Raw genomic sequence first — 14,216 nt, forward strand, 5'->3', positions numbered from 1 at the left:
GTTTGATTGAGCATCGAGGAACAAAAGAATTTAGTCTAAAATACCAAAAAGAAGTAGATCGGTTTTTTTTCATTCTTCAAGAACTTCATATCTTGCCGAGATCTTCATCCCTAAAGATACTTGACAATAGTATTATTGGAGTGGATACACAACTCACAAAAAATACAAGAAGTGGACTAGGCGGACTGGTCCGAGTGAAGAGAAAAAAAAGCCATACGGAACTCAAAATATTTTCCGGAGATATTCATTTTCCTGAAGAGGCAGATAAGATATTAGGTGGGTGTTTGATACCGCCAGAAAGACAAAAAAAAGATTCTAAGGAATCAAAAAAAAAGAAAAATTGGGTCTATGTTCAACGGAAAAAAATTCTCAAGAGCAAGGAAAAGTATTTTGTTTCCGTTCGCCCTACAGTGGCATATGAAATGGACGAAGGAAGAAATTTAGCAACACTTTTCCCGCAGGATCTCTTGCAAGAAGAAAATAATCTCCAAATTCGACTTGTCAATTTTATTTATCATGAAAATAGCAAGTTAACTCAAAGAATTTATCACACAAATAGTCAATTTGTTAGAACTTGCTTAGTAGTGAATTGGGAACAAGAAGAAAAAGAAAAGGCTGGTGCTTCCCTTGTTGAGGTAAGAGCAAATGATCTTATTCGCGATTTCCTAAGAATTGAGTTAGTCAAGTCCACTATTTCGTATACACGAAAAAGGTATGATAGGACAAGTGGAGGACCGACTCCCCATAATAGGTTAGATCGCGCCAATAGCAATTCTTTTTATTCCAAGGCGAAGATTGAATCACTTAGCCAACATCAAGAAGCTATTGGCACTTTGTTGAATCGAAATAAAGAATACCAATCTTTGATGATTTTGTCGGCATCCAACTGTTCTCGAATTGGTTTATTCAAGAATTCAAAACATCCCAATGCGATAAAAGAATGGAATCCTAGAATTCCTATTCTAGAAATTTTTGGGCCCTTAGGGGCTATTGTAGCTAGTATATCGCATTTTTCTTCATCTTACTATTTACTAACGCATAATAAAATCCTGCTAAAAAAATATTTGTTCGTTGACAATTTGAAACAAACCTTCCAAGTACTTCAAGAACTTAAATACTCTTTAATAGATGAAAATAAAAGGATTTCCAATTTCGATAGTAACATAATGTTGGATCCATTCCTTTTGAATTGTCACTTTGTCCATCATGATTCTTGGGAAGAGACATTGGCAATAATTCACCTTGGACAATTTATTTGTGAAAATGTATGTCTATTTAAATCGCACATAAAAAAATCTGGTCAAATTTTCAGTGTAAATATGGATTCCTTTGTTATAAGAGCAGCTAAACCTTATTTGGCCACTACAGGAGCAACTGTTAATGGTCATTATGGAGAAATCCTTTACAAGGGAGATAGGTTAGTTACGTTTATATATGAAAAATCGAGATCTAGTGACATAACGCAAGGTCTTCCAAAAGTGGAACAAATCTTTGAAGCGCGTTCAATTGATTCATTATCCCCCAATCTCGAAAGGAGAATTGAGGATTGGAATGAGCGTATACCAAGAATTCTTGGGGTCCCTTGGGGATTCTTGATTGGAGCTGAGCTAACCATAGCCCAAAGTCGTATTTCTTTGGTTAATAAAATCCAAAAGGTTTATCGATCCCAAGGGGTACAGATCCATAATAGACATATAGAGATTATTATACGCCAAGTAACATCAAAAGTGCGGGTTTCCGAAGATGGAATGTCTAATGTTTTTTCGCCTGGGGAATTAATCGGACTATTGCGAGCGGAACGAGCAGGGCGAGCTTTGGATGAATCGATCTATTATCGGGCAATCTTATTGGGAATAACAAGGGCTTCCCTGAATACCCAAAGTTTCATATCTGAAGCAAGTTTTCAAGAAACTGCTCGAGTTTTAGCAAAAGCTGCCCTACGAGGTCGCATTGATTGGTTGAAAGGCTTGAAAGAAAACGTAGTTCTGGGGGGATTATACCTGTTGGTACCGGATTCCAAAAATTTGTGCATCGTTCCCCACAAGACAAGAACCTTTATTTCGAAATAAAAAAAAAAAATCTATTCGCGTCGGAAATGAGAGATTTTTTGTTTCTCCATACAGAATTAGTTTCTTCAGATTCTGACGTAACAAACAATTTTTATGAGACATAAAAACCCCCATTTAACATTTAACCCTAAGGATACATAAAACATATTTTTTACTTTACTAGACTTTTGAACTTAGAACACTAACAGGTTAAATTTTAGATTTTTAAGATTTTTATTTTAATAAGTAAAACAAGTCAGTTAATTCATTAAATTAAGGTTTTGTTTATACCATGTATCAATGTATCAATGGCCAACTCTTAGTACAAGGTTCTCTCAGAACAATTATTATTTTATTTATTTCAAGCTATTTCGGATCTTTCTTAATCTTCAAAAAGAAATAAATTCCGTAATGGAATGTTAGGATGAAAAAAAAAGGAAGTGTGGAAAAAATGACAAGAAGATATTGGAACATTAATTGAAAGAGATGATAGAAGCAGGAGTTCATTTTGGTCATGGTATTAAGAAATGGAATCCTAAATGGCCCCTTACATTTCGGCAAAGCGTAAAGGTACTCATATTATAAATCTCGCTAGAACGGCCCGTTTTTTATCAGAAGCTTGTGATTTAGTTTTTGATGCAGCAAGTCAGGGAAAAAGTTTCTTAATTGTTGGTACCAAAAAAAGAGCAACAGATTTAGTAGCATCAGCTGCAATAAGGGCTCGTTGTCATTATGTTAATAAAAAGTGGTTCAGTGGTATGTTAACGAATTGGTCGATTACGAAAACTAGACTTTCTCAATTTAGAGACTTAAGAGCGGAAGAAAAAATGGGAAAATTCCACCATCTCCCAAAAAGAGATGTGGCAATCTTGAAGAGAAAATTATCTACCTTACAAAGGTATCTCGGCGGGATCAAATATATGACGAGATTGCCAGACATTGTGATCGTCCTTGATCAGCAAAAAGAGTATATAGCTCTTCGGGAATGTGCCATTTTGGGATTCCTACTATTTCTTTAGTCGATACAAATTGTGACCCGGATCTCGCGAATATATCGATTCCAGCCAACGATGACACTATGACTTCAATTCGATTGATTCTTAACAAATTAGTATTTTCAATTTGTGAGGGCCGTTCTCTCTATATAAGAAATCGTTGATTAAGAATATATAGTGAATTCTTGGACAACTGCGTAGATTTATGGAATGACTTACTATATCTTTTTTTGCATAGAATTTGTTTTGCATAGAAAAAAGAAGGGGAATATTGATATATATTAGAGGGTATTGATATATATTATGATCTGATGTGCTTTCTTGGTATCCTAAATATCAAATTAATAGTTCAAGTTGCTGAGTTGAGAAAGAGATGGTTGAATCAAAAGAATTCCTTTTTTGAAGTTCAATTTTTATCAGAGGACAATATGAATATTATACCTTGTTCCATTAAAACACTCAAGGGGTTATACGATATATCGGGTGTAGAAGTAGGCCAACACTTCTATTGGCAAATAGGAGGTTTTCAAATTCATGCCCAGGTACTCATCACTTCTTGGGTCGTAATTACTATCTTGCTAGGTTCAGTTGTCATAGCTGTTCGGAATCCACAAACCATCCCGACCGACGGGCAGAATTTTTTTGAATATGTCCTTGAGTTTATTCGAGACTTGAGCAAAACTCAGATTGGAGAAGAATATGGTCCCTGGGTTCCCTTTATTGGAACTATGTTCCTTTTTATTTTTGTTTCAAATTGGTCGGGTGCTCTTTTACCTTGGAAAATTATAGAGTTACCCCATGGGGAATTAGCAGCGCCCACGAATGATATAAATACTACTGTTGCTTTAGCTTTACTCACGTCAGCGGCATATTTTTATGCTGGTCTTAGCAAAAAAGGATTGAGCTATTTCGAGAAATATATTAAACCAACCCCAATCCTTTTACCAATTAACATCCTAGAAGATTTCACAAAACCATTATCGCTTAGCTTTCGACTTTTCGGGAATATATTGGCGGATGAATTAGTCGTTGTTGTTCTTGTTTCTTTAGTCCCCTTAGTAATCCCTATACCGGTCATGTTTCTTGGATTATTTACAAGCGGTATTCAAGCTCTTATTTTTGCAACATTAGCCGCAGCCTATATAGGTGAATCCATGGAGGGTCATCATTGAATTGACTAGTTTTGGAATATAGTATTTTTTTTTTCAGCTTAGCTCAATTCATGCATGTTCCAGATAATCTGCTTGGTTGCAATAGTTAGAAATGCGTATGAATATATAGCCTAGAGTTGTAGGAGAGAGAATAGAATAGACTATATTATGGAATTTTCAAAGTATATATGCATTAAGGAGGGTGGAGTCAGGCTAGATCTATACTATAATAAATATCCTTAATATCTATAAGTGGAGTCCTCTTTTATGCGGGTTTCCACTTTAAGCAATGATTTTAGAATCCGATTCAATAGAAAATGAGAAAATATGCAAACAAAATAGAAGAAACAAATGTATATAGGATATTGATATTATATTATATATTCCTAGGTTAGATTCATTATCTAATCCGATATATGGATATAGAATTCCCTTCTATGTAGTTCGGACAATTCACATTTCAATTTGATTTCAATTTGTACTTTTTAGTTACTTACTTCTCCCCAATAGAGCTTAGAAGTAAGAATTTTTTGGTTGATTGTATCCTTAACCATTTCTTTTTTTTTGACACGAGGAACTACTCACCATGAATCCACTAATTGCTGCTGCTTCTGTTATTGCTGCTGGATTGGCCGTAGGGCTTGCTTCTATTGGACCTGGAGTTGGTCAAGGTACTGCTGCAGGACAAGCTGTAGAAGGTATTGCGAGACAGCCAGAAGCAGAAGGTAAAATACGAGGTACTTTATTGCTTAGTCTAGCTTTTATGGAAGCTTTAACAATTTATGGACTAGTTGTGGCACTAGCGCTTTTATTTGCGAACCCTTTTGTTTAATCCTAAAAAAAAAAGTTCTTTCGATTTCGATTAGATACTTTTTTCTTTTTTTAGTAAATTGGTATTTGCTTCCGCAATTCCAATTATATCAATACTTTATTTAATTTACTCCTATTTATTACTCCTGGAATTATCTATTTATCGGGACAGATAATACCGCATTCTAGGAAGGGCTGAGTTGAGTATGATTAATTTAGAAGATATGCTCGCCTTCTTATTTCCCGTCCTTAGTTTAGGAAAGTGGAAAGTTTTTTCCTTTTATTTTAGGAATTTTGGGAACGGAACATTTCAACAAAGGAAGCCTTTCACCGGTCAAACAAGACCTAAGACTTAATCTAAAAGAAATTACTAGATTGAATCTATTTGCATTAAAAAAACCGATCAAAAAAGGGCGAGCGAAGTAAGTGATCGAAAAACTTTGTTCTTTGTTCGTCCTATCTATAAGAGGAGAGCATATGAAAAATGTAACCCATTCTTTCGTTTTTTTAGCTCACTGGCCATCCGCTGGCAGTTTCGGGCTTAATACCGATATTTTAGCAACAAATCTAATAAATCTAACTGTAGTGGTTGGTGTTTTGATTTTTTTTGGAAAGGGAGTGTGTGCGAGTTGTCTATTTCAAGAATAGATTGGATCTATCCGGCTGCACTTTAGAATATTTTTTAGTATTTTTCGGATAAATAAGAAAAGGGTGCACGATCTCGACGAATTACTTCTGAATAAATTCAGAAATCATATGGAAGAACCATAGCATTTCGCGACTCATTGGTAAATCAATTTTGATTCTCTATAAACCAAGAATGTGAGACCATTAACACGGTTAAAGCTAAACTGCTTGAAGTCCAGGCAAAAAGAGGTACTCTTTCTACAACTATATTAGTATTAGTACCGAATTTAAACGGGAAATAGCTAATGTAAAATTTATCTGATATAGAACACTCATATCGATAAAATGGTTTGAACTATTTACTAGAAAAAAAAAGAAGGGGCACCCTGCCCTTTTTTAACCAATGCCGAATCGACGACCTATGTATAAAAAAGAGAAATTTTTTGGATTTGAAGAAAAAAAAAAAAGAATTCTATTAATTTTCATTTTCCATTTATTTAGTTAGTTTTTCTTAATGAAATTGAAATTATTAACTAAAGGGCAAATATAAATAAAGAAACAACTTTGCTGACCATGATATATTTTTATCTAGGCGGAAGAGTCCTCTTAATATTTATCTAGTCTTATATAGGTTTCGGTATATTGAAATATAAACATAAAAAATAAGATAGAGGATAGGCTCATTACTTATACTTAAAAAAAGATATGGAAATTGCTATAGCAAAAAAAGAAAAAAAGGAGCGTGAGAGCCAAATGAATCGAAAGATTCATGTTTGGTTCGGGAAGAGATCATAAAAGTTGTAAACTTACAAAATAATCTACTTTCATTAAAAGATTTATTAGATAATCGAAAACAGAGGATCTTGAGTACTATTCGAAATTCAGAAGAATTGCGTAGAGGGACCATTGAGCAACTCGAAAAAGCTCGGATTCGATTACAGAAAGTCGAACTAGAAGCGGATGAGTATCGAATGAATGGATACTCTGAGATAGAACGAGAAAAAGCAAATTTGATTAATGCTACTTCTATTAGTTTGGAACAATTAGAAAAGTCTAAAAACGAAACCCTTTATTTTGAAAAACAAAGGGCAATGAATCAGGTCCGACAGCGGGTTTTCCAACAGGCCGTACAAGGAGCTCTAGGAACTCTGAATAGTTGTTTGAATACCGAGTTACATTTCCGTACGATTCGTGCTAATATTGGCATTCTCGGGTCCCTGGAATGGAAGAGATAATTAAATTAATTAGGCCTTGAACTTCTACTTTCGTTTAGAATTTAGGCATTATTTTTCCCCTTGCTTTCGAAAAAAGAGTCAAGAAACACTAATGGCAACCCTTCGAGTCGACGAAATTCATAAAATTCTCCGCGAACGTATTGAACAATATAATAGGAAAGTAGGGATTGAGAATATAGGTCGCGTAGTTCAAGTGGGGGATGGGATTGCTCGTATTATAGGTCTTGGTGAAATAATGTCGGGTGAATTAGTCCAATTTGCAGAAGGTACTAGGGGTATTGCTCTGAATTTGGAATCCAAAAATGTTGGGATTGTATTAATGGGCGATGGGTTGATGATACAAGAGGGCAGTTTTGTAAAAGCAACAGGAAGAATTGCTCAGATACCCGTGAGTGAGGCTTACTTGGGTCGTGTTGTAAATGCTCTGGCTAAACCTATTGATGGGAAAGGCGAAATTATAGCTTCCGAATCTCGCTTAATTGAATCTCCTGCTCCAAGTATAATTTCCAGGCGTTCCGTATACGAACCTCTTCAAACAGGGCTTATTGCTATCGATTCGATGATTCCTATAGGGCGCGGTCAGCGAGAGTTAATTATTGGGGACAGACAGACTGGCAAAACAGCAGTAGCTACAGATACAATTCTCAATCAAAAAGGGCAAGGTGTAATATGTGTTTATGTAGCTATCGGTCAAAGAGCATCCTCCGTAGCTCAAGTAGTAACTACTTTCCATGAGGAGGGGGCCATGGAATACACTATTGTAGTAGCTGAAATGGCGGATTCACCTGCTACATTACAATACCTCGCTCCTTATACGGGAGCAGCCCTGGCTGAGTATTTTATGTACCGCGAACGGCATACTTTAATAATTTATGATGATCTCTCCAAACAGGCACAAGCTTATCGCCAAATGTCCCTTCTATTAAGAAGACCTCCCGGCCGTGAGGCTTATCCAGGGGATGTTTTTTATTTGCATTCACGCCTTTTAGAAAGAGCCGCTAAATTAAATTCTCTTTTAGGCGAAGGAAGTATGACCGCTTTACCAATAGTTGAGACTCAATCTGGAGACGTTTCCGCCTATATTCCTACTAATGTAATCTCCATTACAGATGGACAAATATTCTTATCGGCGGATCTATTCAATGCCGGAATTCGACCCGCTATTAATGTGGGTATTTCTGTTTCCAGAGTAGGATCCGCGGCTCAAATTAAAGCCATGAAACAAGTAGCTGGCAAATCAAAATTGGAACTAGCTCAATTCGCAGAGTTACAAGCCTTTGCACAATTCGCCTCTGCTCTCGATAAAACAAGTCAGAATCAATTGGCAAGGGGTCGACGATTAAGGGAATTGCTTAAACAATCCCAGGCAAATCCTCTCCCAGTGGAAGAGCAGATAGCTACTATTTATACCGGAACAAGAGGATATCTTGATTCGTTAGAAATCGAACAGGTAAATAAATTTCTGGATGAGTTACGTAAACACCTAAAAGATACTAAACCTCAATTCCAAGAAATTATATCTTCTAGCAAGACATTCACCGAGCAAGCGGAAATCCTTTTGAAGGAAGCTATTCAGGAACAGCTGGAACGGTTTTCCCTTCAGTAACAAATAAATTTGGCATATCTACTCTTGTTATTTTGCATGTCTACTCTTGTTATTTGAATCATGCAAAAAAGTTTTCTTTGTTTTTAGTTTAGTATAGTTATTTAAAGAATAGATAGAAATAAGATTGCGTCCAATAGGATTTGAACCTATACCAAAGGTTTAGAAGACCTCTGTCCTATCCATTAGACAATGGACGCTTTTCTTTCGTATTTTATTCTTTCTTTTATTCTTTCTTTTATTTGTTGTCTTCTTCCGAGAAAAAACTGTTAGACCAAAACTCTTTTAGGAAATCAAAAAATCCAGATACAAATGGATGATGTATATATCATGCATATATCATTAAAGAAGGAGTATGGGGCCGGTAGTGGGAATCGAACCCGCAACCCCAAGGTTATGAGACTTATGAGCTACCAAACTGCTCTATACTCTTAAACTAAAGAGGGGTAACTAGTGGATAAAAGAGGGTTCGATACGTCCCTCTACCATATCTATACAAATAGAATAGTCCATTTATACAGAATGGTAAAGAGGGCTCCTCTATGATTATCAATTCCAGAAATCCATACAAATACGAAAGGGTATTTTATCCTTACCAACTGGATCTTGTTGCACCCGGTAATAAACATTCATAAACCATTTCTCGAAGTACGTGTCCGGATAGCCCAAAATGTCGATAGTTAGCTCTAGGTCTTCCGGTCAAAAAACAACGTCGATGAAGGCGTGTAGGTGCACTATTACGCGGTAGGGATTGCAATTTTTCTCGCATTTTCGTTTTTTCACTCAAACTCAAGGGAGAAACTTTGCTTCTTATCTTTTTTTTTAAAGATTGACGAATCAAATGATATTTCTGTTCTAATTTCTGCCGCTTCTTCTCCCTCTGAATCAAACTCTTTTTTGCCATAATGTGCCGTTGCTATTATTATCAAGTATACGGTTCTAATCCTAGATGGAAAAATAAATAGAAAAAGAAATTTAAGAAGGCGGATCCTCCCTCTCTATCAAGAGTAATGAACTAGGTGCTGATACAGTACAAAAAAACAAACTAAATTAACCAAACTTGCCTGATGTTGAGGCAATCAAGAAAGCTGCATAAGTGAATATATAACCCACGGAAAAGTGAGCTAATCCAACCAATCTTGCTTGCACAATGGAAAGAGCCACAGGCTTATCTCTCCAGCGAATTAAATTAGCTAAAGGTGTGCGTTCATGAGCCCATGCTAAAGTCTCAATTAATTCCTGCCAATACCCCCGCCAAGAAATTAAGAACATAAATCCAGTAGCCCAAACAAGATGTCCAAATAAGAACATCCAAGCCCATACCGATAAACTATTCATCCCAAAAGGATTATATCCATTGATAAGTTGTGAAGAGTTTAACCATAGGTAATCTCTTAACCATCCCATCAAATAAGTGGAGGATTCATTAAATTGTGAAACGTTGCCCTGCCATAATGTGATATGTTTCCAATGCCAATAAAAAGTAACCCACCCAATGGTATTTAACATCCAGAAAACTGCCAAATAAAATGCGTCCCAAGCAGAAATATCACAAGTACCGCCGCGCCCTGGGCCGTCACAAGGAAAACTATACCCAAAATCCTTTTTATCCGGCATTAATTTGGAACCGCGTGCGTCTAAAGCGCCCTTTACTAAAATCAATGTAGTTGTATGCAAACCTAGAGCAATAGCATGATGAACCAAGAAATCCCCAGGTCCTATTGTTAAGAAAAGCGAATTACTATTCTCATTAACAGCATTCAACCATCCGGGCAACCATAGGCTTCGACCCGCATTGAAAGCGGGGCCATTCGTTGAAGATAAGAGTATATCGAACCCATATGTCGTCTTGCCATGAGCAGATTGTATCCATTGGGCAAATATAGGTTCGATCAAGATTTGCTTTTCTGGAGTACCAAAAGCAAGCATGACGTCGTTATGAACATAAAGGCCCAAGGTATGGAATCCTAGAAAGAGGCTAGCCCAACTTAAATGAGATATGATAGCTTCTTTATGGTCTAACATTCTTGCCAATACATTATCCTCATTCTGTTCCGGATTGTAATCCCTAATGAAAAAAATAGCTCCATGAGCAAAAGCCCCTGTCATGATGAACCCCGCAATATATTGGTGATGAGTATATAAAGCAGCTTGAGTAGTAAAGTCTTGTGCTATGAATGCATAAGGAGGTAAAGAGTACATATGTTGAGCTACTAAGGAAGTAATAACCCCTAAAGAAGCTAGAGCAAGACCTAACTGAAAATGAATCGAATTGTTGATTGTGTCATAAAGGCCCTTATGCCCACGCCCTAATCGACCCCCCGGAGGAGTATGCGCTTCTAAAAGATCTTTAATACTGTGCCCAATTCCGAAGTTAGTTCGATACATGTGACCGGCAATGAGAAAAATAAATGCAATAGCTAAATGATGGTGAGCCATATCAGTCAGCCACAAACTTTGTGTTTGTGGATGGAATCCCCCAAGAAGAGTTAGAATGGCAGTTCCCGCTCCTTGAGCGGTACCAAATAAATGATTACTCGAATCAGGGTTTTGGGCATAAAGATTCCACTGACCCGTCAAAAGGGGTCCCAACCCCTGGGGATAGGGTAATACATCTAAGAAATTATTCCATCGAACGTACTCCCCCCTGGATGCGGGAATAGCAACATGAACTAAATGTCCTGTCCAAGCCAAAGAACTTACCCCGAAAAGTCCTGACAAATGATGATTGAGACGAGATTCCGCGTTTTTGAACCACGAAAGGCTTGGTTTCCATTTGGGTTGTAGATGTAACCAACTCGCTATTAAGGACAGCGTAGAAAGAAATAATAGAAAAAGAGCTCCAGTATAAAGATCTTCATTGGTGCGTAATCCTATTGTATACCACCACTGATAAACCCCAGAATAAGCAATATTCACTGGACCAGCAGCACCTCCTCGAGTAAAGGCTTCCACAGCGGGTTGACCAAAATGAGGATCCCAAATCGCATGAGCAATAGGTCTTACGTGTAAAGGATCCTGTATCCATGATTCAAAATTTCCTTGCCAAGCTACATGAAACAGATTTCCGGACGTCCATAGAAAGATTATTGCTAATTGCCCAAAGTGAGAAGCAAAAATGTTCTGATAAAGACGTTCTTCAGTAATATCATCATGACTTTCGAAATCATGTGCGGTAGCAATACCAAACCAAATACGACGAGTAGTGGGGTCCTGAGCTAAGCCTTGGCTAAACCTGGGAAATCTTAATTCCATAATGCCTTTCAAATCCTCCTAGCCACTATCCTACTGCAATAATTCTCGCTAAGAAGAATGCCCATGTCGTGGCAATTCCACCCAGAAGGTAATGGGTTACTCCTACAGCACGTCCTTGTATAATGCTCAAGGCTCTAGGCTGAGTAGCAGGAGCAACTTTTAATTTGTTATGAGCCCAAACGATAGATTCAATGAGTTCTTGCCAATAACCACGGCCGCTGAATAAAAACATTAAACTGAAGGCCCAGACAAAATGAGCACCTAAGAAAAAAAGACCATATGCAGATAATGAAGAACCATAAGACTGAATGACTTGCGATGCCTGTGCCCACAAGAAATCTCGAAGCCACCCATTAATCGTAATGGAACTCTGTGCAAAGTTTCCCCCTGTAATATGAGTTACCACCCCTTGATCACTTATGGTACCCCAAACATCCGACTGCATTTTCCAACTGAAATGGAAAATGACTACCGAAATTGCATTGTACATCCAGAATAAACCTAAGAAAACATGATCCCAAGCAGATACTTGACATGTTCCCCCTCGGCCAGGCCCATCGCAAGGAAAGCGAAAACCTAGATTTGCTTTATCGGGTATCAAACGGGAACTCCGAGCAAATAAAACACCTTTCAAAAGTATTAATACAGTCACATGTATGGTAAATGCATGAATGTGATGGACTAAAAAATCTGCGGTTCCTAATGGAATCGGTAACAAAGCCACTTTGCCACCTACTGCTACTAACTCGCCGCCTCCCCACGTTAAGCTAGTACTTGTTGTTGCACCAGGAGCTGTTACGCCAGGCGCAGTAGCATGGATATTTTGTACCCATTGAGCAAAGATAGGTTGTAATTGTATGGCGGTATCCGAAAACATATCTTGTGGACGGCCTAAAGCACTCATGGTATCATTATGAATGTACAAGCCAAAACTGTGAAAACCTAGAAATATACATACCCAGTTAAGGTGGGATATGATTGCATCGCGGTGTCTAAGGACGCGATCTAATAGATCGTTGTATCGAGTAGTTGGATCATAGTCTCTTACCATAAAAATTGCTGCATGTGCAGCAGCACCGACTATTAGAAATCCGCCAATCCACATGTGGTGTGTGAACAAGGAAAGTTGTGTACCATAGTCAGTAGCTAGGTATGGATAGGGAGGCATAGAATACATATGATGAGCTACAACAATGGTTGTAGAGCCTAGCATAGCTAGGTTAAGAGATAATTGAGCATGCCATGACGTTGTTAAGATTTCATAAAGACCCTTATGGCCTTGTCCTGTAAATGGGCCCTTGTGAGCCTCCAAAATATCTTTAAGTCCATGGCCAATACCCCAGTTGGTCCTATACATATGACCTGCGATTAGGAAAAGAATAGCAATAGCTAAATGATGGTGTGCAATATCGGTCAGCCAGAGACCACCGGTTACTGGATCTAGTCCTCCACGAAAAGTCAGAAATTCTGCGTATTTGGACCAATTTAAAGTGAAAAAAGGGGTTGCTCCTTCGGCAAAACTAGGATAAAGTTGAGCCAAAAGGTCCCGATTCAAGATAAATTCATGAGGAAGTGGTATCTCTTTAGGATCCACCCCAGCGTCAAGAAATTGGTTAATTGGTAAAGATACATGAATTTGGTGTCCCGCCCAAGAAAGAGACCCAAGTCCTAATAATCCCGCTAAGTGGTGATTCAACATGGATTCTACATCTTGGAACCAGGCCAATTTGGGAGCGGCTTTGTGATAATGGAACCAACCAGCAAAAAGCATTAACGCTGCAAAAACCAATGCACCAATTGCAGTACAATAGAGTTGTAATTCACTAGTTATTCCAGATGCTCGCCAAAGCTGAAAAAAACCAGAGGTTATTTGGATTCCTCGGAAACCCCCACCTACATCACCATTCAATATTTCTTGCCCTACTATAGGCCAAACTACCTGAGCACTGGGTCCAATGTGAGTAGGATCACTTAGCCATGCTTCATAATTGGAAAAACGGGCACCATGAAAGTACATGCCACTCAACCAAAGAAAGATAATGGAAAGTTGCCCGAAATGAGCACTAAAAACTTTTCTAGAAATCTCCTCCAAATCACCAGTATGACTATCGAAATCGTGAGCATCAGCATGTAGGTTCCAGATCCAAGTGGTAGTATCAGGGCCCTTAGCTAGTGTTCTTGAGAAATGGCCGGGTCTCGCCCATTCCTCAAAAGATGTTTTTACAGGATCCCTATCCACAACAATTTTTACTTCTGGTTCCGGCGAACGAATAATCATTAACTCCTCCTCTTTCCGGACAAGACATACAAAGAGACCCGCCAACTGTCTTTTTTTTTAGTGAATCTTTGAAAGATAGATTTTGAAAGATAGATTTTGAAAGATAGATATTGTGATTAGTTCTTTTCTTTACTATACTACCACCCTTCTTTTTTTTTAGTTATTCACTGGAGCAATTATATATTAAAGTCAATCCGAGGCAAGTGTTCGGATC

The 14,216-nt window shown here is 37.8% G+C and overlaps 4 protein-coding genes and 1 non-coding gene across 5 annotated transcripts; 2 read left to right on the plus strand and 3 right to left on the minus strand.

Moving 5' to 3' along the window:
* The first annotated feature begins 2,960 nt into the window (after positions 1–2,960).
* On the plus strand, positions 2,961–4,528 carry LOC123421237 (ATP synthase subunit a, chloroplastic). The gene has a single exon (XM_045107517.1). It carries the CDS (start codon positions 3,355–3,357, stop codon positions 4,213–4,215), a length of 861 nt encoding a protein of 286 aa, XP_044963452.1. The 5' UTR covers positions 2,961–3,354; the 3' UTR covers positions 4,216–4,528.
* Positions 4,529–6,854: 2,326 nt separating this feature from the next.
* On the plus strand, positions 6,855–8,578 carry LOC123421233 (ATP synthase subunit alpha, chloroplastic). The gene has a single exon (XM_045107514.1). It carries the CDS (start codon positions 6,958–6,960, stop codon positions 8,470–8,472), a length of 1,515 nt encoding a protein of 504 aa, XP_044963449.1. The 5' UTR covers positions 6,855–6,957; the 3' UTR covers positions 8,473–8,578.
* A 19-nt stretch (positions 8,579–8,597) lies between these two features.
* On the minus strand, positions 8,598–8,669 carry TRNAR-UCU. Its single transcript has one exon. It is a non-coding gene; the product is annotated as a tRNA-Arg (tRNA).
* A 5-nt stretch (positions 8,670–8,674) lies between these two features.
* On the minus strand, positions 8,675–11,820 carry LOC123421232 (photosystem I P700 chlorophyll a apoprotein A2). The gene has a single exon (XM_045107513.1). The coding sequence runs from the start codon at positions 11,722–11,724 to the stop codon at positions 9,520–9,522; it is 2,205 nt and encodes a 734-aa protein (XP_044963448.1). The 5' UTR covers positions 11,725–11,820; the 3' UTR covers positions 8,675–9,519.
* Positions 11,750–14,199, minus strand: LOC123421231 (photosystem I P700 chlorophyll a apoprotein A1). Its single transcript, XM_045107512.1, has one exon. The coding sequence runs from the start codon at positions 14,000–14,002 to the stop codon at positions 11,750–11,752; it is 2,253 nt and encodes a 750-aa protein (XP_044963447.1). The 5' UTR covers positions 14,003–14,199.
* Positions 14,200–14,216: the final 17 nt, after the last annotated feature.

The sequence above is a fragment of the Hordeum vulgare genome, unplaced genomic scaffold, assembly GCF_904849725.1.
Source record: "Hordeum vulgare subsp. vulgare unplaced genomic scaffold, MorexV3_pseudomolecules_assembly, whole genome shotgun sequence".
Taxonomy (NCBI): Eukaryota; Viridiplantae; Streptophyta; class Magnoliopsida; order Poales; family Poaceae; genus Hordeum; species Hordeum vulgare.

Excerpts from the sequence above, each read along its gene's own strand:
- LOC123421237 (XM_045107517.1), top strand. The coding sequence starts at position 3,355 with ATGTGCTTTCTTGGTATCCTAAATATCAAATTAATAGTTCAAGTTGCT.
- LOC123421233 (XM_045107514.1), top strand. The coding sequence starts at position 6,958 with ATGGCAACCCTTCGAGTCGACGAAATTCATAAAATTCTCCGCGAACGT.
- LOC123421232 (XM_045107513.1), bottom strand. The coding sequence starts at position 11,724 with ATGGAATTAAGATTTCCCAGGTTTAGCCAAGGCTTAGCTCAGGACCCC.
- LOC123421231 (XM_045107512.1), bottom strand. The coding sequence starts at position 14,002 with ATGATTATTCGTTCGCCGGAACCAGAAGTAAAAATTGTTGTGGATAGG.